The sequence below is a fragment of the Osmia bicornis genome, chromosome 11 (assembly GCF_907164935.1).
Source record: "Osmia bicornis bicornis chromosome 11, iOsmBic2.1, whole genome shotgun sequence".
Taxonomy (NCBI): Eukaryota; Metazoa; Arthropoda; class Insecta; order Hymenoptera; family Megachilidae; genus Osmia; species Osmia bicornis.
The window spans coordinates 7,669,165-7,692,649 of record NC_060226.1 but is presented as its reverse complement, the minus strand read 5'-3'; the positions used below and the strand labels follow the sequence as shown (position 1 = coordinate 7,692,649).

The window sequence follows — 23,485 nt, the reverse complement described above, 5'->3', positions numbered from 1 at the left end:
TGAAATCTAGAACCTATCTACAATTAGCTTCTTTTCTCCTTTTAACTAAGAGCAGCCTAATAGAAGTATATCGAATGAATTATACTGATGATTAAATGCTGATCGTTGTAGCCTTTATTCCGCTTGCAATCAACACAACCTTCTTTTCTTAGCTTAAATTTACACGTACGCACGCGATATGTACAAAAAGAGAACCTACGTCTATTAAATATTACAAATGGCGGTATCACGTTTAAAGGAGCGAAGAAATGTAAGCGTGAGATGATTGTGATTATTGCCACACAGATATAAACGACAGCCAATCTTCTAAAAGATTAATCGTGTAAAACCGTAAATTATCACACGATAGTTGCGCTATTCACCGGTCAGTTCGTTTATCTTAAATATCTAATCACATATTATAAAAAAAAAATGATGTCTTTTTTTCTTCAGGACTGTCTTTAACTTTTTCAAGTTTAACGACTTTGAAGTCCAGTTTAATAGTATTTGAAGTTCAAGAACTTGAGATTAAAGAACTTCATTGTTTTTTCTTTTTTTTTTAAATAAATAAAGGGAGAAGTTAAAGACGGCCCTGATTCACATTCGTTTCATCATAAATTAGTCTACTCGAAGGCAGTCTTTTTCATACTTCTCTTATATCATAAGTAATCGAATTATTGAATAATTGCTACACGAGAAATGCGTGGTGATACTTATGAAATTCCATTCCGTCATTTTTAGGCCATTCTTAAATCTCTTTCGGTCAGTTGAATGATAGGAATGGCAGTCATCGTTATGGATCTGGAAAATCAAATTAAACCAATAACTCAAGCGACGCAGAATTTATTTTGAATAAATCTAAATCCGAAAACTGTCACGTTAAAACGATTGAACGATAAGACACGGAAGATGATAAATGAATATTGTCACCGTAGAAATGGTACCAGAGCCAATAAGACCTTTCGACTGACATAGTTCAATCTTGTAAATTACATACGTTCGTGAAAATGGTCCGATCAGATATTGTTCGCCTCTCTCCACGTGTTTTGAGCCAAGTTTTGAAGCCTAAGGCTACTGCCGGTATTCTCGTCTGGTTCGTAAGCGGAATTCGTGTGTCCAGCGTGTCCCTCGAACACGTCCTTAACAGAAATCTGACTGCTTCTCGACGGACGTCCTTGAATTCCTAAAGGATTCCCTGCCACTCCGTAAATATTGTTCGCTCCTAAAGTTTGCATTTGCGATTTCCTCCTTGCCATTATGCTATTCCTACGTCCTTCGAATGCCTTGAAAGCTTTCGCTGAACGTCTGGTTGACATGTTCCTTGGTAAACCTAAATAAATGATACCATTTCTTCCCTTGTTACAATTCATATTTCAGTATCGTGCAATAAGCAAAATTGCAAGTTATCGTGATCTGAGATTTTGTTCCTTAAAACTTTCAGACACAGTTTCCGGCAAACGTTGTTCGAATATCGGAAATACCGTCACGTTCTTGAATACGTGATGGCCACACAAAGGAACACAAGATTCGCGTTTACATATCATTAACATATTTTTTGTACAAGATGTTTCAAAAAAGAATGTGAAATGCAAAAATTCTAAATTCTAAATTCGTTGTAACGCGAAATTAACAGACCTTTAACTTACCGTTTCCTTCGGACATACTGAAAAATCGCTGTCTAAAAGCAACATCAAGCGTATTGATTGCTTGAGTCTTTCTCCGACTCTTTTCAAGGTTTCTTATTGTCTTTCTTCTTCCAGGACCGCTACCACTGCCTTCTTCATAATCACCCTCCATTCCGTCTAATCTTTGTAAATCTCTGACTATCTCCACCGCGTGTTTCGATAGTAATGCTTCCTCCGATAAATCCTTCGTCTAATAAATCAAATGGAAAAAGAACTGAAGAAATTGGGTTATAACTAATCTGACGACCGGATGACGGCATAAGACGTCAAGAGGGAGGAACGGCAGTAAAAGTGTATTTTATCGTTATAATGTGTTTCGTGTTGAGAAGAGAATTATTTTGTTTAGTCAAATATTCATTAAGTTTTTAAACATGGCACATACCTTCTTGCAACAATACCAATCGAGGCTGGTACTGGCTAAGATATGGGCGAACGTGCCAAATCGATGGAACAGCATGGCGGTAAATTGAATCACCAATATCAGCGCAAAAAAGAATACGAAAACCAAACCAATTGGTTCGAGTTGGAGGTACTCCTTTGTAACGTGTACCTAGAAAATGCATTGTCATCATTAAAACAGACGTTGATGAATGAGCCTGTACAAATCAAATTTAAAATAGAAACACAGAGAACGAGATACGCATAAAGTAGTCCATATTGCGGTTATTATTGTTGTTTCATCGCGTTATATTAATTTTTAAACAATCTTTCTAAATTCTATCTATCTAATTTTTTAAAAATGACAGTGCAATATTATACTTTGAAATGAAGCAACAATTATTTTTCTTGTACGTAGTAATCACTTTATTTTTAACAGTTATGGCAATTTATTATTATTATTGTCAATTTTTTTAAATTAATAATTAAAGATTGATTGATCGTACGTACAAGAACACCGCATAAACAGATATGTTTCTAGACACAAACATTTATAAGCCACCGTTTAGTTACATTGACAGTAACTCGTTAATGGTGCTCCTCTGCTGTCATACCTAGCAGTGCATTATCAGAATTAGATACATAAGAATGTGAAACAATAATCTGCGTGACAATTCCTCCCCTCGTACATAGTCAGGCAGATACACCCTCTTCTATAAGTCACGAGGCAATTATTAATTTCAATTTTTCATTTAAATTAACACTACTAAAAATAATTTATTGTACAATAATTTTGAATTTAAACCTTGCTATCGATAGATTAATTATTTAATTTTTTACTAAAACGTTGAAATCAAATGATTGGAGTTGAAACTAAAATAAAATTATTTTAAAATGATAAGGTGTACCATGACTTATTAACGAGGGTGTACATAAGTGGAAAATAGGACAATGTATACATATAGGGGTGCTTTTTGACTTCAACTCTTTCGTGACCCGTGAATCGTGCACGCTCTACAGCATTGTGAAAAATAAATACAAGGCTTCTAGCTTAAATTTTAGATACTCCCAGGTCAGGGGAGAGTTGAAGGGTACAGAAGTTAATGTTAGTCAAGATAAAAGAAAACCTATGAATGTGAGTGGTCGTACGACAACGATTCTCTTCGTTTCACATAAAGACGAAGACGTAACGAGGGATGATACATGGGATGAGGAATCCAAATTAACAAGATATCGATGGTTATTTGTGACTTAGCAAACTAGTTTCTAGTCAGTTGCTTGATTCCGCCCCAGCTGTTTTATTCGTTCCGGGTGTACCTGTGCAAACATGTTAATGGTAATTTGCCACGTGCTGCTGTTCCACGTTATTAACAAAACACAGAAATGTCCCAACAAGTGCAACATTATCACCGGATATAATAATTCCAGCGTGCTCCGATGTTCACTTTATCCCTCGCGCTAAATTTTTCGACTAACTGCTCTATTGTCCACTTGTGTTCAATAATTTTGAATTAAAATAATTGTTAAATGAATTAAAGGAAACGAAAGATTTATTAAACACAAGATGAATGATTTATTTAAAAATCACTAAATAAAAGCATAAAGGGCTAAGAGCTAACGAATACTAACTAATAAAATATTTATATTTGAAAATCACTAGATAGAAGCATAAAGGGTTAAGGGCTGCTAAGAGCTAACAGACATATTTTTTTGAAATGTCAATTTTCTTAGAAACAAGGCTAAATATAGAAATAATATATTTCACATTTTTAATTAATTTTTGTACGTAGAATCACCTTCGTCCGTCAATACTGGGGCACCCTGTGTAATAGAATCAAATTGGTAATATTGGTAAAATGATAGCTTAAAAAGTGAAAAATCGAAGTTTGGATTTTGACTCCTTTCATTTCGATTTACTGTTATAAATGATAGGAATTAAATGTAAAAGATGAAGAAAATGGCGTGAACAACGGAGCACACGGAGGTGTTAGTCTCCCGAGGCATCCAGTGAGACAGCATCTCTGTTTTTCAGTTTCCATTTTTTCTTTTTTTTTTTTTTTGTTTGGAAATACCAGGTACCTCCGATGTTTCTTCGATGAAGGTGACGTTCGTCTTGACGCCAAGTGGCCAAATAACATGTAGCTGATCTTTGTTCAGCTGTAGCAAGAATACGATCAGAACGAACAACGCATTGAACATAAAAAACGCAAATACGCTCTTGTTCCGCAGCTCAATCAGGTCGGCGGCTATACGAGCCTGTCATGAATCAGGAAAGCAAAGAAACACAAATTAGCAAAGATATGAAAAAAAATACGCTCCGTCCAGTCACTCGTTGATCCTTCAGCTTCTTCGAGGATTTTCACTGAGGACAATTCACTCTTGATTCATTTCTAATATTTAAATTTATTTTTTAAATATTAAAGAAGAAATATCTGATTTTTTCATTGCAAAACAATTTTAATGCTTTAAAATTTGAAATCTACCCCTGGAAAATAATTTAAAGTTTGCAAAATTAAAATTAAAATTATTTTTAATTGATAATCAATTTCACTCTAACATTGAAAATGTTTTGCCAAAATAAAAATAGATATACATAGTGATAAACGTAAGAACCAAATGGCTCATTGATAGATCCTGTTTTTTTTTTTCTATCGGGGGAATGGGAATTTGGGGTAAGATTTAAGAAGCAGGATAACTCGACATGGACGGAGCGGTCTTTACCTCCTGCGAGCTTCCGTCATAGGTGATGTTCGTCTTGATACCAAATGGCCATTTCACGTGCAACAAATCTTTGTTTAATTGGAGTAGAAAGACGATCAGGACGAAGAGGGCATTCAGCATAAAAAACGCAAACACACTCTGGTCACGTAGGTCCTTTAGATCTTTGGCGATTCGTGCCTGATGTAAGCAGCATAGTTCGGTTATTCAATTATTCGATTATGGATATTATAAACATTCTTGATACTGCCACAATTGATTTTTAATTATATTTTCTTAGACACGGTATTTTAAAATTTTTTCACTTCGAGTAATTTTCAACTCTCTATTTTGATACTTGATTTAAAAGGAACGTAGCACTATGATAAATTTTTAAAATGCTTAAAAAATAAATAACTGAATAAAAAAATCAATGATTTAACCTTTGAATAGCTGAGCCTGAGTCAATAGAGACCCAGAAAAAAAAACAAATTTTCTTATTATTTTGGCGAGAAACTACTTTTATCTTTTGACCATTACTTTTTCTGAATTAAAATAGTTCACTTTTTTCAGTAAACAAATCTATTAAAACAAAAGTTACCTTCTCTGCTTTGTCTTCGTCGATAGGATAGAGATACTTCTCCAGAAGATCCTTCCAGAATTGTTCCTCCTGAAGCGACAGTACATCGATCTCACCCTTTTTCAGTCCATCGTCGTTCAGCCAATAGGGCCTGCTAAGGAAATGACTACCCTCTCGATTGCCTTCGGTATTTTGACTAGTCACAGTTTCCGCGTCGGTATTGTCCTGATCCTCAGCAATCCGGGAACCCGCTGAGGATGCGCGTATTCGTCCTGAGTGAGCATGAGGATCCACAGCCCTGAACAGACGAAAATAATATTAACGAATGCTTACACTATTTCAACTATTAATGATATTAAAGAAATAGTTAATAACCTTTCAATGACTTCCAAACGTTTGCCAACTTGCTCCAACGACTCGGCAATGGCGACCAATTGTTGTTTTTCATTAGAAGTCTGACCATGAGTGCAGAGCATGCATTTAAACAATCCTGCCAAAGATATTTCTATCGATCCTTCCTCGTCTTCGTTCGACCCAACGCCATTTTGCAGGAAGCCTAACAAGGACTTTTGTTTCGCTTTCTGTTTCGCCTCCTCGGCTTCCTTTTTCTCTTGTTCAAGTTCCTATTTGCACGGTAATTAATAAACAAGACATTTATTATGCGAATAACAAGTAATAAAAATGATACCAAAATGAATTTCAAAAGTAAGCTGAAAGCTATTGTTACAGTGCAATTGTAATAATTTCTATTTTACAATATAGAATTAAATTGTTAAATATTAATGATTAGTTACGATAGAACGATAAAAGAAGGTAAATTAATTAATTAGTATGTTAAGAGGGTAAATAATTACCTTGGCAGTTTTCTTAACTGGTACTTCCCTGGTCCCCCACGTAATGTCATGCAAATTACAGACCGAGTAAATAATAAGCAGAACGTACATTGAGGGAACTGTTATAAAGTAGATGAGACTGTATAATAGGCAGTTTATTTCCGCGGGATGTAATATTCCGGCTATCGCCATCTGACTTATTAGTAGTGCAACAAACAGCGCGGAAGGTGACAATGCTCCATCTTGAGAGATGCTTATTGCAATTCCAACAATTACAGCAACCATTACCATGCTATATAGGGTGCTGATCAGTGCTGCCATAAATACCTGATACACCATTGTTAAAATTAATTAGCATGCAAGGTAATTCATTGAAATATGAAGTGGGTTTAAACGTGGTAAATCATTCGTAATTAGGAATAAATTAAAACATACATTTGCAGACAAGAAAGCAACACTTCATTTTGCGTGCAGAATTATATAAAAGCGTACCCTCGATGGCCATGTTTCAATTACCAGCACCATCCTCCATTTTAGTGCTCCATCTGTTTAATGATATTACAGTGAAGTTAATATTATAAGTACAAAGTGTTTGCCAGTATTGTTAAAACATCTGATAATTATCATAATTCTTTTAATAATAAAAAGTGGAATTAACTCTTATCAGATCTATATCATTATTAACCCTTATCTGATATCTGAAGGGAATCAAATCAAACCTCGGACGGCGGACCGTGGAGAGAACTCCAATTTCATATTATTTTCTTTTCTTAAATTTTATACTGTCCCGTCTTATCCAACAAGGGTTAATCGTTTTGAGCTACCAGATCGAAGCAAAGCAGAAGAAAGATGAAGTACACGAGGACGTTTGAACGAACCTTTTTAGTCTTTTTCACTTGGACTTCACGGGTACCCCAGGAGACGACGTTCAAGTTTATAATGGAATAAAGGATCAGAAGGAGATACATGGAGGGAATTGATAGAAGGTATATGATGCCGGGTACGATACACCAAAATTCTTGTGGATGCAAACAGGCAGCTATGAAGAACGAACTGGACAAGGATATCAAGAATATAGCTGAAGGTGAGCCGATACCGTCCTCACCCAATTGGAGGGCCGTACCTACGATCACGGCCATCATTATCATCGCGTATCCTGTGGACAATATTTGCGCCAACAAAAGCTGAAAGGCAAGGACATAGTATGACAAACGTTCAAGGCGTAACATGATTTTCAAGGACGGATTCACGAGTGGATCTACTTACTTGAATATTCGCCTTACATGTAAAACATACGAGCATAAATAATAAAATAGGGATAATGTTGTAATAGAAACTGGTCCAATTGTCGATCTTGAAGGCAGCTACAAAGGCACCCACCAACATGAGGAAGATCGTACCTGGTCCTAAGATTGTACCACCTAAAAGAAATTAAAATATTCGAATCGAATGATCGGTAAAATTAGAATACATAAATATTTAACTGACCCATAAGCAAAATTTGATAAGAGATGTAGGGAAGAGAAATATTGTCGTTAATTTTGATCGTTCGTTTCGCGTCCATTAAAAGATCCATTATATTGGCTATGGTAGACGGCACCCATCGACGACGTTGATTGTAAAATTCATTGAAGCCCTCCGGTGCGTGTGTGTAAGCATCGCTGGCTGCTGAATATTCAACCTGTGCCATTATTGAATATACCACAATGGTTAATCACTGTTTTCTCACACCGTGTGGTTTAAATTATTTTTAAAAAATCAAAATCAAAATTTTTCTTAGAAATATGATACAATTATTTTTGTTGGTTAATATTAACCCTTAATTGTGCATGAAATTAATTAAGAATTTCAAAGAAATATAAAATACTTACTCTGTAACCTCGTTGCAAAAGAAGAGTACAAAGCCATCGATCCTCTCCTTGATCGTACTGAACATAATGTCTTGCCTCGTCCGATCTCGTCGTATACTTCTTCATCACGTTATCATCCATCAAAGCTTTACCTCTAAACAACGAGAAACAACCAGGACTACAAAGTACACAACCAATCATATGCTCAGTTGCCTTCTGCAGCCAATGTCCGATAGCGTACTCGAACATCTGGTACCATACCATAGGACCTGACATAATCAAACAATAGAAATGAAATGAAAAATAATATTCTTAATTTCTTTATATAAATTCAGGATGTTTACCTGAACCAACTGGGTGAATACGACCACAAGCTGCACCAAGGTTCTTGTTCTTCTTCATTAAGTCCACCAGTAATTTCACAGCAGCCGGTTGGAAATCAATGTCACCATCAAGTGTTAATAAGTAAGTGTTCTCTGCGATCACTTCTTTACGATCTACGCTAATTGGTAACTCCATTAATCGATGACCCAGTAAATAGTACATGTACATAACCTGAGGAAGAAAAATAGAAGATAAAGTTTCTCATCTTTATAATTATTTTGCTGTCTCTAATTGTATTCTACCTGACTCCAACGTTTCCTGTGACGAATCTTACTCTTGTCCTTCAAATGGGCAATCATCTTCGTTTTTCCCGGAAGAGTCCATACCAACCGACCACCGTAAGGCGTTACATATTTCTTCGGGGCCCTCACATGCATCCGCGTTTGATGGACATCCGATGCAGCCTCGTCCAACGTACCCACCAGTAATTTCACGAACCAGTTCACCTGGGACTCATTTTCATCGTGATCCGATAACTCGAAAGCGTCATCGAAAAAGATGTGAGCTGGAAGAATGAATTCACATTGCACACTTGTACAAATTGATATTTAAGTGAATCATTTTTAATGAAGTCAATATTAACCCTAGCACTACTCTTAATACCTGAAGACATATTGGACACATTTTCAAATATAATATCACGCGATGGATGTAAGGTTGAGATGTAATACTTGATATTTTTATTTATTAATGAAAAAATAAATTTTATACGCTTGAATAATAATTTATTCTACCAAACTTGATCCATATGGTCCCAAAGAAGGTGAACTTACTCTCAAATTCATAGTAATCTGGATCGACCACTTTCAAATATTTTTGGGCAACACGTCGGGCACATTGGTCTTCATCCAAACGTAGGATACTCTTCAAGAATTCTATCATTTCCTCCTTGTTCTCATGCCACATCGTTGCGCAGGCATATATCCTTGTTACGTGATCGCTGCTTTTCACTGTCGACGGTGGTGTTGTTGAACCGTCTGTCTGCTCGTATATGGTCTCGTAATCTCCGTCTCCCTTTTCCTTCTCTATCTCTGCCAGATCCTGATCAACAAAAATACGTATTCATGAATGATTCAGATGCTGGAGACGTCCGAAAAGAAGTCTTGTAAATTTTCAAATTTTCATATCAAATTTTTGACCACTACTCCTGTGGCATTTCACGTGTTCATCGATAACGACTCTTGTTTTAACAAAGGATTAATTAATCCTTTTGTTGCAATACAAAGCTTTTATGTTTCAAAATAGTCGTTTTTGTGTGAAACGTGTACCAAAAAAAAATTGTTTGACAATTTTTGATAAATGCAATGATGTTTTACCTCAACTTTCACCTCCGGTTGATCGTCTCGCTTCCGATTCAGACCCATCGACTGATCAATCAACAAGGAATTGTACATTGGCACGACGAACAGCTTCTCGGTGGCTGCGAGACGTTCGCATTTCGGTGTCCAAACGTGCAAGGTAATCCACGTTTGTGACAACAACCAGAGCAACCATACCCAGGCATATTGCTTGGACACGAAATCGTTGAGGAACGGTGGCGATTCGTAAAACAAATAATCCGGGATAGTGCCACGGAATATGCAAGGATCGCTGTTCCTCAAGCCGCATGCGGCGATCAATAAGGAGATCGATACCGGTATTGTCAGATTCACGGGAAAGGCATAACTAAATCCCTGTATCAGAATTTTACAAGCGAATTTACCTGGAATAAGGAAACCGTGATTTATGTGTCGTTCTTCTTTCAAGAATTTCTCGTATCTCACTGATACTATGATATATCATTAAAATTATTCATTTTCAATAAAAGTGAGGAGTTTCTATTTTTGTTACAATTAATGGGAATAAATTCAATTTTTGAACTAGGAATGATGAATGAAACTTTAAATTTTAAATTGATGTAGTCGATATACGCGACTTACCAAAGACGTAAGCGAAATAAGCACCGAATATTTGCAAAAGTAGAACAAAAATCGGGGTATGGACATCAGCATCGATGGGTATTTTGTCGCTGGTCTCCAATATTTCAGCGATGTCAGTGATTCGAGAAGAGACCACTTGCGATGCTTCGATTTTATGCTTCCCAAAAGCGTCGCTCAACATCGAAAATAAATGTCCCACGGTTTCTCCTTTCATGTATAGTATCAATACAGTGCTGATGAAGAACGCTAAGATCTTCCATATGGACATAAATAGGTAAGTGAAATATCTTGTCAGGCGCAGTTCTTTCTTCACCCTTCCTAGAGACTTGACAAATCCTAAAGAATAGAAGAAAAGTATGTAAATAATTATTTAATAGTTAAAGTGGAACAATGTTAACTCATCGTAAAGATGAAGATATTTGTTAAAATAATACTTGTAATTGCAACTATTGTTGGAAAAAAAAGAAATAAAGTCGGTCAATCTTTCAGTCCATTGAAATCGTCTATTAAAAAGTACTTTCATAACGATGGTTCTTCAAGGATTATTAAAGTTTCAAATTGATCAAGATGTCCATAATAGTTTATACGACTTCTCCGTTCGTTTCTTCAACACCGTAGACATTTCTTTTCGCAATTTATAGCTCTTTTAATTATCTCTCGATGATATTATGGTACTTACCGATTGGACTTTGTATCGAAACATAATTTTCCCACCAGCCGCAAGAAACCAGGAACAGAGACGGTGGTATGAGCCATAATGATGGTCGAGAACTGTCCAATAATGGCCAAAGGAAGAAACTTGTTCCTTGAGCGGCTAGAGCGGCAATATCGATCAGCACCAGGACAAATCTCTTCGATTCGTCTTTGGTTTTATTGCGAGAGAGAAGCCCTTTAAGAAAAATAAATCCTCTGTATCTTAACACAACCCTGGTTTACTGGTCGTAATAGTTTCGCCTGAGAAACCTTTTTCATTTAATGAACCGCTTTTAATTACTTGGGATGGAATTTAATCATCGAACGGCGGACCATGGAGAGAGCCCCAATTTTAAATTTTGGCATATTGGTATATCGTTTTTAGAATTATTTAAAATTGATAGCTTTCATTGTACAGAATAGGAGTTCTCAATGTGAGATAATAATTTTTTATTTTATTCCCCTTATTATACTATCGTTATAGTTTTATGAATTACCGGGTACACGGGGTATAAATTAACTCGAAAAATTTACATAAGTGTTTTTATAATAATATATTCCATTCTATTAATTAACTGCTCTTGAACAGAATGAGAATCACAGATTAGCGGCGCCACGAATTTAATTTAATCCGTTAAAAGAATTCAGAATACCGTAGAGATTGCATCAACAATTCTTTAGATACCTTTACTTTGGTATCTCTTACCTAATAAACCAGGTACGAAGCACACACAGTTCGTCAGCATTGCTCCTTTAACCACGTCCAAATCCGGAAGCACTGCTATGAACATTAAAGCAAGACCGACTACGTGAAACGTCTCCATGAAAAAGACGAGAAGGAAATGGGAAGCAGGTGGTTTCTTCCAGGATTTGAATATGCATATTCGAATGCTACGGATCAATGTGCCGAATTCAGGAACTGCAAAGGCGATAATGATACACCAGATCCATGCTATCCTCTCTTCCTCTGGTAATGTAACTACGTATTGCTTTTCTAAATCTAAAACAAACAATTCTCTATTATTTTCTGTTCTGTGCATTAGGGTAACTAACATTTTATTCTAGACTGGATCAGGTCCCTTAGAAATTTAAAGATTATTTAATCGGACTTTTAGCTCTAATTATTAATTTTCAAATTCAAGCTCCCAATTTTCTATTTTATTCAATTCTTTCCTTCTTTAATTTCAAGTGTAACAACCCTTCGATCGTAATGACAGTTAATATATTAAATAAATAAAATTATAAAATTAAAAAACTAACACTTACCCAATTGTTTATTGCAGAGAGCGATCTTTCGATCCGCTTTTAACTGCGATGTCATGAATAGAATCGTTCCTTTGGCAACTACACCGCTTCCTAACACTATCACAAAAACTGCTAGATAAACGATCACTTTAGTTATTTGTACCGTCACCTCAAGGCATCTTTGATTAGCCATCGATCCGGAATCAATTTTCGGCGGTGGATTCCGAAACACGTCCCATCCTTTCGTTTCCACGACCGTTCTTTGACTAGAACAAATAGAAATAAATTTTCAATCGTAGCCATTGAGTAACTCTTTATCCATCAAATGAGAGCTTGAAAGTTTGCAAAATTTTCTGCTTCTACAGCTCAGTCCGCGGCAATTATTGTATTTTCCTGTTCGATTGACGTCCGGAAATAATCTTCTGTCTCACCTCATCCGTTCCCTTAGAGCAGCAAGCACAGAACTTGCGACTTGTAACTTTTGCGACTAATTCATATCAGTTCGATGATATCCACGGCCGGCGTAATCAATGATCGCGTTATTAAATGTGATTAATATCGGTTTTAGAGACAGGCAAGGTCGAACTTTCCAAGGCGACGAACATCTAAAGATGTCTTAAATCTAATTTTAACAAACAGTTAATAAAATGGACCAGCTTCGAACTGGAAAAATGTTACATGCTTTAATTGAGCAATTAGGGAGAAAGGAAGAGTTCGCCTAGAGAAATCCTGAACTGTTTTCAAATTTTCTTCCCAATTTGCTTACTAGACCTTATTAAGATTTATACTTATAACTTTCAAAATTTTGTATCTATAAAACTTTGAATTATTGAAAAATATTTGAAAAGAAAAGGATTACAACGAAACAAAATCGATGGAATGCGAAGTGGTTTGGTCGACATGAGAAACGACCGAAACTCGTTAGTTTCTTTTTACCAGAAAAGAAGCTCAACGTTTGCCAATGTCATGGTTGTTTCGCGCGGACACACGTGACACATACCTGTCGCCATAATCTTGAGTCAATGGGGTACTCTCGCCGTCCGAAAAATCATCCGCACCAGCAATCGCCCCACCGCCTGGTATCATTCCATTTTGTTGCTGATTTTTCGACATTCTATCGATACAGAAAAAAGAAATTATATTAAAAATATGGTAACCGTGTAGAATCGCATTTACTTACACATAATTCAGGACAAAGTATCAATTATAAATTATAAAGCGTGAGATTAGTTTTCATTGCCAATATCAAAGACGATATGACTTCTAATATGAAATGATTCGAAAGCAAAGGAAGATTAGATAAGATTCATTATAGAATAGATAACTATCATTTTTGTAATCCAATAATAATCTGCTATCGCTATGAAATAATAACATTAAAATTGTATATACTGCTAATTTATAGAAAGTGAAAACAATACGCTTTATGATCCTTTATTAAATTCTTCGATACTTCATATTGAAGAAACTTTCGTATTTTAAATTCTTTCGATTATATGAATAATTCAATGAGAAACGTAATATAGGATTGTTTGGAGGAATAAGAAGTAGAGCAGAAAACATAAATTCTCGTTCGTACGAAGTTACTTTCCACATATTAGAAAGGTTCAGCTAACAAATACTGGCACGGCAGTAAATCATCGTCATAAAATAAATATTAAATTGCTGTGATCAACGCACGTTCAGAGAATGCTCGATCATGCTATTTCTCTTAAATGATTCACTTTTATAAAAAAAAGAATTTATTTTTTCTCAGTCTAAAGAATTAATAAAAGAATTTTAATTTCAATTTTAATTTCAAATTAAATTCTACAGATGTTCTAAATACGACAATGAGACAATAAATGAATTCTAAATAATTTTGCTGATAAATTTGAAGATCACCAGACTTTAACCCAATTGTGTACATACATTTATCTAGAAATCGTCGATAAAATGTAGTTGAATGCAAAAAAAAATAGCAGCGTAAGAGTAGAAAACGATAAGAAAGCAGGTACGTAGAACGCGTCTTTTGGTGTACAAAAAAGAAAGTTGAGCAATGAAAAGAAACTCCAGTTGCAAGCACAACGTAACTATCGAAGCAAAAGGTAGGAATTGTCCGTAAAACTGATGAATTATCGTATTTCTATGGCTTGTTGGAGGTAAAATTCTATTCGACAAAATAAATACCAACGATGGAGCAAACGCTATGTAACGGATCAGTTGCTTGGACTTTCTAAGTTTGTTGTTGATCGCCAGGTTTAACAAGTTGCTTTCCACCGGCTAACTAGTACGGTCATGGTATCTTTTTTTTTCGTGGAAAAATCTGTCCTGATAGGTGACTGCACCACTATTGCGAAAGGGTCCACTGGGTAAGTTAATTAGTGATTCGTCGAGACTGGATGTAATAAGTTCCAGATCTAGCTCTCTGCAATTATGTGTTTTATTATTATACCTCCATGGAATTCAAGTTGATAAATTGAAACATGTGTGTATAGATGATTGAATAGCAATTGTTTTCTATAGAAACTTTATAATATCTAGAATGATGGTACTTGAGTCAATCATGACCCAGACCATAATTTTCGAAGACTGCAGTAGGATTAACAAACGTACATATGCAACCATTTCCGTGAAACTTAATTGTGGGACGTAAAGGAGGGAATGGTGATTAAGCGATGAAATAGGGCAGAATGAAGAAAAAGAAGGAGGTGGAGGCGAGACTAGATCTCTTCATGGTGTTTCGATCTCGGCTGGACAAGACGAAAAGGCGAAGGCGTATCTTTGTTCGTAGAGGTCTGGGCTTTCTGGTTCCTGGACAATGAAAGTGAAAGGGAACGAACCGTGAAAGATAACATAGCAAGGACGTCCACTGCAACTCGCCATGTCGGTTGCTGCCCTCGAGGCACGTCACGGATTCGTTCATTCCACCGTTTCACCCTCTCGACACCGCTTACTACACTTCTCTTTGTATCCCCTGTTTGTTTCGATACTCTATCCACCTCGCCCTTTTTTCTCGGGAGAACCTTTCAAAGCTGGATTTAATTTGCATAAATTGACTCGAGCATTTGTGCAAGTAGAAATTTGATGCTTGGGCGAGCCGACAAGTTTCACTTGAATAAAATCTCTTCTGCTGGATAATTTGCATAGTGTTAGTAAATAACTGATATTATTGGAAGTAAAGGTGGAAGGCAACGTAAGCTTCATTTGGTGAAAAGTAAACGAAGGGAAGAAATCTCCTACCACTTGCCTTGGGGGAACCTAGGTAAAATATAGGGAGATCCTAGGGAGAATCTAATATTTTAAAGAGATTCTAAGTAGAGTCTTGGGAGAGCCTTGGGAAAACCTAGGAAAGATTTAAAGTAAGCCTAAGAAGAGGGAACCCAAAATGACCTAATCCTTCCATCCCCCTACACTTCCTACTCGCTAAAGAAACTTGTGATCAATTATCTCAATTTTTGCAAATTACATAAGGTGTACCTTCAACTTTAATCTTATATGAAGGTGACAGATAATGCTTTAATAACATCTTCAATGCTAAATGGATTACTGCCTCTTCTTCTTCTTCTTTTTTCAAGTTACTTCTGAACCAATAATGATGATTGAAGATGAAAGGGATGTTCACGAGTCTCTGTACCTTTGTTCTTTATTCTCTTCTTTAAACTCGTTCTGATTCTGACTCGTTGGAAGGTCATACTTTTGTGGTTTCAACATCGCGTTTCTTTTTCAGTGCGTATAATTTGTGAAAGTGAATCGTTCATTGAGTTGGAAATAAATATCGAACGTTTGATAGTGGACCAACCAAACTCGTTATTAAATATCAACAGTCGAGTTTAGATGAATTTTTAAATATATTTTTAAGATCATGTTACTCTTGTAGGATGAAAATTGAATTGGTATATGTAATTACAAAATACTATGAAAATGTAATCTTTTTAATAACGTGATAAAAGTATATTTGACTGTAAAGCACCTCGCTCGAGGTAACTATTTTCATGTGCTAGTAAAACGTTCTCTCGATTCAATATCAAGAAATCGTCCTTGGAATAGCAGAGCAGCGTCGAAAGTCTCAAGGGATATTCGTTAAAACATGAAGAGAACGTATCTCGCGAAGCTTATCAAGTATCACGATATGGTCTATTCTTCTGCTATTTTATTTCCATCGTAATTTACGCTCGTATGCATAAATGTCCCCGGCATGGTCGTTGGAATACCACGAGTTTACACGGTCCAGTATTATAGTGTTTCTACTCCCTAGGCTACCACTTTTCGTCGTCTTAAGGCCGTTGTCCTATGAGTCATTGTTCATGGAATTGTTTGAACACCTCTGTGTTCTTTAACCCTTTCGCGAAGCGAACCTACCTCGTTCATTCACTCTTCTCTATATTTAACGAGGAATTTAGTGGCTGAATATTTTTAGAAGGTAAACCTTCCCCCTTTGGTTACCTGTTTGGCTAGATTGTTACCTTTCTTTTTTCGTTTGTTTAACCCTTGATCGGCGGAGATCAAAGCTTGCAAAACAGACATAAAGATATTAGCCTACAGTTTTACAAAATTCATAAACATTGACTTTTCTTAAAATATGTAAAATTTGGCATAAATGTTTATAAAACACCTATTAAAGGAGACAAGAATTTTAAATACTTTTTGAATTTTTTAGAATATTAGAAACAAAAGATTATGAATATTTTAATATTGATCGATACAAAGTGAGAACTTCTGAATAATTCTAAAGATTATTAATCAGCAATAGAGTCATTAAATAGATAATTAAGTTTTATGATTATACTTTTATTTCGAAACTTGGAAATATACTTTCAGTTCTCTTTTATCTCTCTCAAAGACGGAATTCATAAATGTGTTATATAAACAAATATTAATATGATTCTGAATAATTCTATCTCTAGTCAGTTAATTTATACAAAACCAAAATAGTCGGTAAAATTTCTTCACTTTTGCCCTTTTTCTTTACTTCATTTCTGAACCAGTTTCTGAACCAAAAGGGTCCTCGAAGATTTGATAATCCGGGCTCCAGAAATTTTAATTCTGTCATAAATCGACGGATAAAGAAGAAAGTCAAATGTAACACAGTTTCTCAACAATTTCTCTTAAAATGGTCGCCTAACTGTTACGATCAAACTCTTTCCAACACGTGCCCTAATTTCTCCGCTGATACTCGACGTCATCGAACTCTTTCTTTTTCTATCCAATGATTCTTTCTCTCCTTGCAACAACATTCGTTCAACAACTTGCAATTCACTAATTGAAAAACATTCTTCGGAATCATTTTTATCAAACAAATGCCGTGGATCTTCGATCGGTTATAATGCTTGCTTGTAGGAGGCATTCGATTATTCAGCAGAAAAAGATAACGGTACTGCTTCCTTGTGGCAGTGACACCGATGACAACGATTTAAATGTCGTGCTACACCTACCGATCGAATAGAATGCGTACAATAGAGTTTTATAAAAGCAGTTCGCTTCGAACAAATGAAATCAACCAATTAATTATTTCAATGTCAATTTTATTGGTTATACGAAGGACACATTTTGATCGCAGCTTTTATTTGTCCTTGTTATCGATGATAACGGTGTTAACTTGTAGGTGCTGCTACATAAAGATTGCTTGTTTGCACAGATTACTGATTACGAGAAGATTTCACGGTTTAATTGGTTTCTGGCGAAAGTGGTTTCGTTAAAGAGTAACTGGTTATACGTATTCTAAATTTTGCATATATTTGTATTAATTTAATTCTTGTATAATTCCGAGCATGGAGAACCAAAAACATATGGTGGTATAGGGGAGGGAGACATCACCACTCGTTATAGATAAAAATATTAAAATTCTCAAAACTCTAATTTAGAAAAGGTCATATTTTTTTATTCAAAGTTGACAAGGAGTAAAATGCTTTGGCATTTTAAAGTAAATTTTAAATATTTATAAATTTCTATTTTGGAAGAGATACGTTTTTGAATCTATATTTAGATGACTTTTTCTAAAATTTGGCCATCTATTTTCTTGCCACCTTGAACGATTCGAAACCGGAACTGGATTGTCCTACGAGCAACAGCCTTCACCCCAGCCTTGGAGGATAGAAAAAATAAAGTCAAATGATTCGGGTGGAAGAATTTCAGCGATTTGCACAGAGATGAATCACAGGACGAAGAAAAGGGAGACAGTTTCGACGAAAAAATGCAGTAATAGGGAGAAAGGAATGGCCTTGCATCGGAGGATATTTCGAATTGATTCGACGCTGAGAGCACGTATGCAAGTACCTACAAAGACGAACATATACCATGATTAACCGGTTTCAAGCATCGTTATTTCTTTGTGAATCAACATTTTTCCCGCGTATCCGCCACCATGCTTCCTTCTTTATCCTAACACTCTAATGGGTTACTGTGTCTCTGGGTGCAACGCGTGATTCCCACGCGATGTGATTCACCTGTCACTTTGTCATCTTCGATCTACTGTCTTAAAGGGTAAGGCTGCCTTGACCAATTCCGAAAGTACACTATTTCTGCACCATGAGATATGTTGAATTTGATACCGTTTAATTTTGCCTAATGGCATTCTTTTCTATCTTCTATCATTTCGAAAATATAACTTGACCCAGTTACATGGAACACCCTGTATACCTGCGTACACATATTTTTGTAAAATTTTAAATAGTTTGATAGCTTGTTTTAAGTATATACAATTACGAATGCGATTACTAATTCAATGTGATGTCATGAATAACGTAATCTATTACTGGAGATGCTGAATATGTACAGGTAATTTAAGTGTGAGAAAGAAAAGGTTTTTTGCTTCAAGTTTATTGCCGTCGATTAAACGATTGATTTTTTATAATATTAACACGTTATGAGTAAATATTATACGATCAGAAATGTTAGTTTATTTTTTTGATAAACTATGCACTTTAAACAAATCTCTAAAAATTATATCTCATTGTCAGTTCTATTACATTTCAAACTAAAATACACTTCTGATCTTAATCGCTTAATCTTAATCCATCTTCAGTAACCTTCTTTAGATTATGAAAGAGGAAATACAATTCCCGGAATGATCAATAAGAAGACGATAACAGCCAGTGTTAAAGTGAAGTAATATTGAAAGGTGTCCTAGATCCATTGCCGATGGATGTATCGCATTTCAATGAAAAAATTCTGTGTAATTAGATACAATTTTCATTCTCAAATCACTACATTCTCTGTAATGATACTATCGAAGTTACTGAACCTTCAATGACGAGAAACAACAGCCTTCTGGGACTAAGAAACTTCTATGACATTACAAAATATTGTATTAATTATTTTGTTTTAGAATCATAGAATTTAAAATTATTCTTCTAATTAGTAAATCTAATGTCATCTAGAATTAAATCGTAATGTGCTTTCCAAGAAAATGCAACTAATAATTTTATGCTATCATTGTTTACGGAACTTTGGTAACAGATAACCATTATAAACGACCATCATTTCAGTCTTAAAAAAAAAATACTCGTCGACAACCTGGATAATTAATTGTGTTGTTCAGTCATCCAAAAAAACGAATCATCCAAATTGGAATTCTGGTCCAACAATACTATCATCAGAATATCTTTTTCTCTTCTTGATTGTGCAATTTTAATCGATATATTTATTTGTTGTGACAAGATAACTAGGATAACACGATCACTAACAGGGTTTTTACACATATATAAGTCAAGTTTGTGTGTAATGACCTTCGGTAAATATTTAAAAACTGATTGTTAATAGAATTAAAAATCGGACGAACATGTTCTATTAGATTTATCACTTATAATTCGTGTGATATCGATTAAAGAGATAATAAGAAATGTTGTTAAAAAGAAGAGCTTTGTTTGATGATAAGGGCTTTTTCTGGAATGACTTCAGTCATACATTGAATGAATCAGTTTCACTACGCAATTTAAGTATTTCATAACTGGAATGTCATCTTTTTTAATATTTTTCATATTTAAAACTTACCAGATGTTTCATAACTAAGGTACGATTATTTTAAATATTTTATTCATTATTTAAATTAATTTTTTTCTGATACTAATTTCCCTACAATGTATCATCTGATTCCAATATTTAAAACGTGATTTCAAAAACGTGATTTCCCAATTGTAATGACAATTCTGACTGACAGAAGCACTTGTGACAACACCACTGTGTAACAGATGTTATCAATTATTTGTTCAATCACTTCGTTTTAATACATCATACTATAACCATCATCAAGTATTTGCTGTACCAAAAATTACCTGACAATTATATCATTTTCAATAAACAATAACTATGTATTCTATGAATATAATTCCAATTATTGTTAATGAACAATCAAAATGAACGAATTAAACAAATATTAAATATTGTCAATGAATAATGGTTGGGAATTACTTTCTTAACAGCTGACGATTATGCAATATGCAATCAAAAAAGCATAGTAATCATGCAACAGGTTCTGATTAAAGAGTCGAATAAAAAGGATGGTACTTTCTAAGCCAATTAGATTGTCGACAAGGATGAAAGAAGATGATGGACGAAAGTGAGCAAAAGAAACAACACGGACAACGTTACATCGTCCTATAAATATCTAATTTCCACCTCACGCCCTCGTCTGTTTTGTAATACCGTTATAAGTACGTTCGAATGTTGTCTTGTAAAACGATCAATGAAAAGTCTCCTTGATAGACGAACCACTGCTCGTCTTGGCATAGAAATCACGCATTCTCATTATTAAGCAGGGAAAGCCGGGGCATATGTTGTTACATGATTAATCAACGAATTCGTTGAATTTTCTAGGAATTTCCACTAAAATACGTGATAATTATCACGAAGTTCTTTCACTTTCCTCATTTTCTCCCCACTTTATCTTTTCTTCATTAGCCGCACGTCTAATCTAATCTAATCGAATCTAGTCCGAACGAAATTTTTAATCAGCCCCTCTGAATTCGTTATAAAATTAACTCAGCGTCACCGATGACAGATTGAGTAGTAAATAAATAATTAGCCTCACATGTAACACAAAAAATAATTATTGGTATTGGTACCAAATACCACGAATTTATCGAATCACCGAACGGTTCGATAACCCCGGTACTTGAAGTAAAAACAGCTGTCATCGCGATGGGATAGGATCGGTAGCGATCGGATCGGATCATTCACGAAATTACGAAACCTCGTGGCTTCGATGCACAATAGAAAGTCAACGTTCATAGCCGAGTAACGTTCTCCAGAAAGAAACTATCCCTTCCATATCTGTGGAACGTAGCACAAAGTTTCGTGTCTGAAGAAACGGTGAAACAATTCGACCCAGAATCCATCCATCAGTGTTTACCTGGTTAATACGAGCCAGGATTTATCCCGAAAACGCAAACGATCCCACACTTTCTCCGTGCATAGCTGAAGGAAAAACCTCGGCACCTACCTGTCGGACGAAAGTGAAATCTCCTTTGGCCACCGGAAAACCGATGGAACCTTAGGATTCGTCTAAAAGGTGAACGACACGTATCCCGAAACCGCGACGATGCTTTTTGCCACCCTGGTACCACTGGTTTTCCTCTTCGGATCTCATGGAAACGTAATTTCCCGGAGGGGAAGAGCAACCATCTGTACGCGCGGTTGCATTAGAAACGATTACACGATGGACACGGAGTCAGAAGAATATTCGTACGCGCGAAAATCGCAGGCTGAGGATCGTTTCAGTCGGTCGATGACCAAGGATGTTCGTAATCGGCCAGGTGAAAGCCGTTTAGGTGAGCGGCGAACCAACGACTGGCTTAGCCACGATCTACCAGAGGTACCAGAAGCGATTCAGAATCCCCTCTTGCCTTCCATTCCTGTAGAACTTTCACGACACACGGATAGAGAGCGAGTCTCTCTTTTACTCTTTCCTTCCACGTACGATTTTTAACGGTCTCTCTTCGTCCGTCAACCGAGCCACTGTCCCTTCGACGATTTTTGATGTCAAACCCGGAGACCAGTGCCGAGAGACGCGTGGAAGAATGGCCGATCTATTAGCCGGAATTCCAGCCCCTTGCGAAATCATCGGGCTAGCGGGAAATCTACGCTATGTCCGTTTTAACCGTCTAACTAATGAAAATTTCAGCTGATATTTCACATGAAAGTTGTTTTACTTAATAAGGTAAACTCCACGGGGTTGGTTCAGTCAGGAAAAGAATACCATTTTTCTGAACTTTCGTGAAAATCATTTTGCAATAATTCTTTGGGTATGCGAAAGATCATAACTGAAAATGATGTGACATATAAAATTCAATTAAAATTATTAAATATGATAATATTTATGCTTTTTACCTTTATATACGAACGACGAAGAAATATAAAAATATTCTGGTGCCACTGAATCACTTAAGAAAATTTTTATGGAACACCTCTCTGTGGTTTCAAAGTTGTCCAAATGTTGCACCGTAGATCATGTCCGATGTATCACTGAAGAATTCCGCAACGTTAACGTTCTTTTCTCAAGGGTGTTCTTGCGAAACTTTTAATATGACGTGAAAGACACGAGTCAATAGAAATCATAGCTAGAACTATTTCACTGGAATAGCTGACCGAACTATCCTATCAACAGCCTTGTACGTGCATCAATCATTATCTTCACTATGCGTCAGATCGTTATCAAATTTTTAATCAATCGTTGGTATCATGTACGTTCAAGTACACGTACTATGAAAAGTGTAAACCTTCATCTCGATAACGGAATAAAATAAAAATAAAAATTTTTGGAAAATTTAGTTCCTAACTTTAGTTCTTATTTATACATAGTAGGCACCATCTAAAAATTTAATCAATAAAATTCATTTTCTTTTCTTTTTCTTTTTTTTTTCAAATATTTAGATGGATTTGAATGTATTGAATTTACATATTGCGGTATAAGTTACCAACCACGTAATTAATTGTGCGTGTAACGAAGGCGTCGATCTGAATTGCAGTCGACCTGAACTAAACGCCTTCACTGTTTCCGAGCACTGCATTTATCTCGAAGGTCATATTCCAACTCCTTACAAAGAGTCCTGCAAAGATTTAGTTTTATTGAATATACTTTTGTAAATAATATATTTCAGAAACTAGGTTTTTGAATACTGAATCTTAGCACATGTCCTACCAGGCATTGATGTCTCTGTGGTCTTAAAAAGATCTGGTTCAATTAAAATAGAATTCCAAACATGAAAATTTTCGTTAAATTAATATGGAAATATAACATAAATTAAATACACATAATATTGTTAAA

General features: G+C 35.5%; 1 protein-coding gene across 4 annotated transcripts; it reads right to left on the bottom strand.

Annotated features, from left to right (window-relative positions):
- Positions 1-91: 91 nt before the first annotated feature.
- LOC114873901 (chitin synthase chs-2) lies at positions 92-22,808 on the bottom strand. Of its 4 annotated transcripts, XM_046288026.1 has the most exons (22): positions 21,662-22,032; positions 13,244-13,357; positions 12,265-12,509; positions 11,705-11,998; positions 10,985-11,194; positions 10,306-10,641; positions 9,703-10,088; positions 9,160-9,427; positions 8,629-8,891; positions 8,347-8,557; positions 8,024-8,271; positions 7,641-7,833; positions 7,419-7,573; positions 7,031-7,336; positions 5,695-5,942; positions 5,341-5,617; positions 4,764-4,940; positions 4,122-4,298; positions 2,047-2,214; positions 1,626-1,854; positions 977-1,309; positions 92-780 (listed from the first exon to the last, which is right to left on the bottom strand). In XM_046288026.1, the coding sequence occupies exons 2-21, from the start codon at positions 13,354-13,356 to the stop codon at positions 996-998; spliced, it is 4,818 nt and encodes a 1,605-aa protein (XP_046143982.1). In that variant the 5' UTR covers position 13,357; positions 21,662-22,032; the 3' UTR covers positions 92-780; positions 977-995. The 4 variants fall into 4 exon arrangements, with proteins under 4 accessions (XP_046143982.1, XP_029038509.1, XP_029038508.1 ...); XM_029182676.2 differs by lacking the exons at positions 4,122-4,298; positions 7,031-7,336; positions 21,662-22,032 and adding exons at positions 6,174-6,479; positions 22,549-22,808; XM_029182675.2 differs by lacking the exons at positions 4,122-4,298; positions 7,031-7,336 and adding an exon at positions 6,174-6,479 and having other exon boundaries at positions 21,662-22,021.
- Between the last annotated feature and the right edge of the window lie 677 nt (positions 22,809-23,485).